General features: G+C 45.3%; 1 protein-coding gene across 1 annotated transcript; it reads left to right on the forward strand.

Moving 5' to 3' along the window:
- Window positions 1-18: 18 nt before the first annotated feature.
- On the forward strand, window positions 19-873 carry LACBIDRAFT_321933 (uncharacterized protein; the record flags this gene model as incomplete). The annotated part of the gene is made up of 8 exons (XM_001874650.1): window positions 19-41; window positions 111-113; window positions 188-233; window positions 292-294; window positions 369-404; window positions 473-518; window positions 574-780; window positions 851-873. The coding sequence occupies 8 exons, from the start codon at window positions 19-21 to the stop codon at window positions 871-873; spliced, it is 387 nt and encodes a 128-aa protein (XP_001874685.1).
- Between the last annotated feature and the right edge of the window lie 1,545 nt (window positions 874-2,418).

The following is a 2,418-nucleotide window of genomic DNA, read 5'->3' on the forward strand; positions in this document are numbered from 1 at the left end:
CTTGTTGCTGACAAGAGCATGCTCTTGGTTTTGAACAGGATGTAAGTCAGAGGATCTGGCTGGCCCTTCCTGCTTGTTGCTGACAAGAGCATGCTCTGGGTTTTGAACAGGATGTAAGTCACCATCCGACTGTTCTTCTCTACTTGTTGTTGATAAGAGGGTGGCCTGTGTTTTAAATAGAAGGTAGGTCTCAGCTTTCTTCTCTTTTCATTTTGCTAAGAAATGATGAGATTGTCAGTTCAGTTCTACAATTTTAGAAAAACACTTATGAAACTCCACTTGTTCAAATAGACAGTCAGTATTTTATTGTTTCTTCCAATATTTTTATAAAAACCAGTAGTATTGACTGAACCAATTACTATTTTTAGGCAAAGGATGTCCTCAATCATACAGACTGGTCCTTGGTAAACCTTCACTAGCTTCACTGTGTAAATGCTATTCATTATTCTGACCACCACATAATTCTATCCAGATTCACAATACCAAATCCTTCAAGGACATTGCCTTTCTATGTATTGGTGTGTCTACTCTCATTTATGACCACTCTATCATAACTACTACTTTACTGCTCAGTGACTGCTATCATTGCAGAGCACTCTTTCTTTCTGTGGAAACAGAATCCTTCAAAGTCCACTGCCCCCTTTGAATCAGCCATGCAAAAGTTCAACTTGTCTGCTGATGTGGCAAAAATTAAAATTGCCATCAAGGCGGCCTCTCGGCTTAAAACTGAGGACCAAAAGAAACAGGCCCTTGTAAAGATTGCTATGGACAATTGTCTTTGTGAGTATCAATATTCCAAGTCTTTCAAGGTCTTCTCATTTATTTGATTTTAGCTTTATAAAAGTTTCAGCCCACCTTGCCAGAATTTCATAAATGCAGCACATGTCTCTAGTTACCACCCATTATGATGCACCTTTTGCCTTGTTGTTCCCAAAAAAATAGATTGTGTCATTTGAGTAAAAGAAAGTCAAGGATGGTAATTTCTTTTAAAGCCCACAAGCTTTTCATGTTCTCAAGCTTCCACAGCTTGAGGGTGCCCTTGAGTTGTCTTCACAGTGTATGTGTATGGGAGTTCAAAGAGTTGTTAGAGGGGGGTGAGATGATACATGATTTACATATTCTCTAAAGTCTGTCAGAAAAACACAAAAGATACAGATACATATTCCACATTGCAATGTATTCACAAAGAAAGAGGAGTTCTAAGTACCAACAGTGGTAAAAAAAATACAGGTACAAGAAACGACGGCTAGCAATGAGGGAGGACTGGGGAGGTACAGATGAAGGGAGAGTGGCATCAAACTCAAAAAGACGTAGTCAAGTCGACCTCAATAGTCGGCACGATGCTTGCAATAAACTTGAGGAAAACAACCAGATAGAAATTGACCCTCATCCCCTCCACCTCCTCTTCCTCAGCCCCAGCTTGAAGCTGTTGAACATCCTTGGCACTCCCAGACGACTTTCGGCTGAATGGCCACTTCTTCTCTTTCTTCGGGGTGTCCTTCCCTGAGGGTTTACCACGCTGCGCGAGCTGTTCCTCGACGACACTGTTGTTCATCCTTTCTATTACCTTCTTCATGACGCTGGCATGTCTGCATGGATGCACGGAGGCGGCTTGGAGAGAGGCAGAGTGGATGAATGGTTCAATCGTTACTGTTTTCTGGGCGTGGTCTGCTGAGATGTCTTGGAAGATTTGGGAGGGGGTGGGGTGCAGTTCTATTGTTTCCGTTAGCTAGTGTATTAGAAAAATGGGCAAAAGGTGAACCTCATTGTAGCCGATCAACCAAACACGTGGGGTCTGATAATACTTGTCGTATGTGGTCATTACATTGTACATGTGGACCTGAAGCAGATTCCCCTTTGCGACTTCCACATTGGCATTACAAAGATATTGTCAGCATTCTTTCAATTTCCAGCATACCCAATGACAAAACATACCTAGCATCAACCCCGGCGGCAGCAGGTATAACCGAGGCCTTGGGCGCAGCCGTAGCCGTAGCCTCATCATCCCCCTCCTCCAAATCATCCTCCTCCATATCAGGGATATCATCCAAATCAGGCATCTCCGCCCCAACACCCTCACCCCCTCCCCCACCCAACGACACACCCAACAAGCCCCTCACAATCCTCTCCTCATCCCCATGCAGCCCATCCCCATCCAAATCAGGGATATCCCCAATCTCACCTGCGTTCGTCGCAGAGTCCGTTCGATGCGCCTGCCGACCCGTGTGTGTCTCAACCCAGTTGTCGCCGTCTGTGGAGGGGGAAGAGGAATCAGCAAAGGAGAGGAGGCACTCGGCGTCCTTGTCTGCATCTGTGTAGGCTAGGGAGGTGGCGCGCCGGAGGCAGGGGACACCACACGTTACTAGGTATTGTTTGTCTTGTGGGAGGAAGTCGCGGGATTTGGATGCGTCTCCTTTT

Source organism: Laccaria bicolor, genomic scaffold (genome assembly GCF_000143565.1).
Source record: "Laccaria bicolor S238N-H82 LACBIscaffold_2 genomic scaffold, whole genome shotgun sequence".
Taxonomy (NCBI): domain Eukaryota; kingdom Fungi; phylum Basidiomycota; class Agaricomycetes; order Agaricales; family Hydnangiaceae; genus Laccaria; species Laccaria bicolor.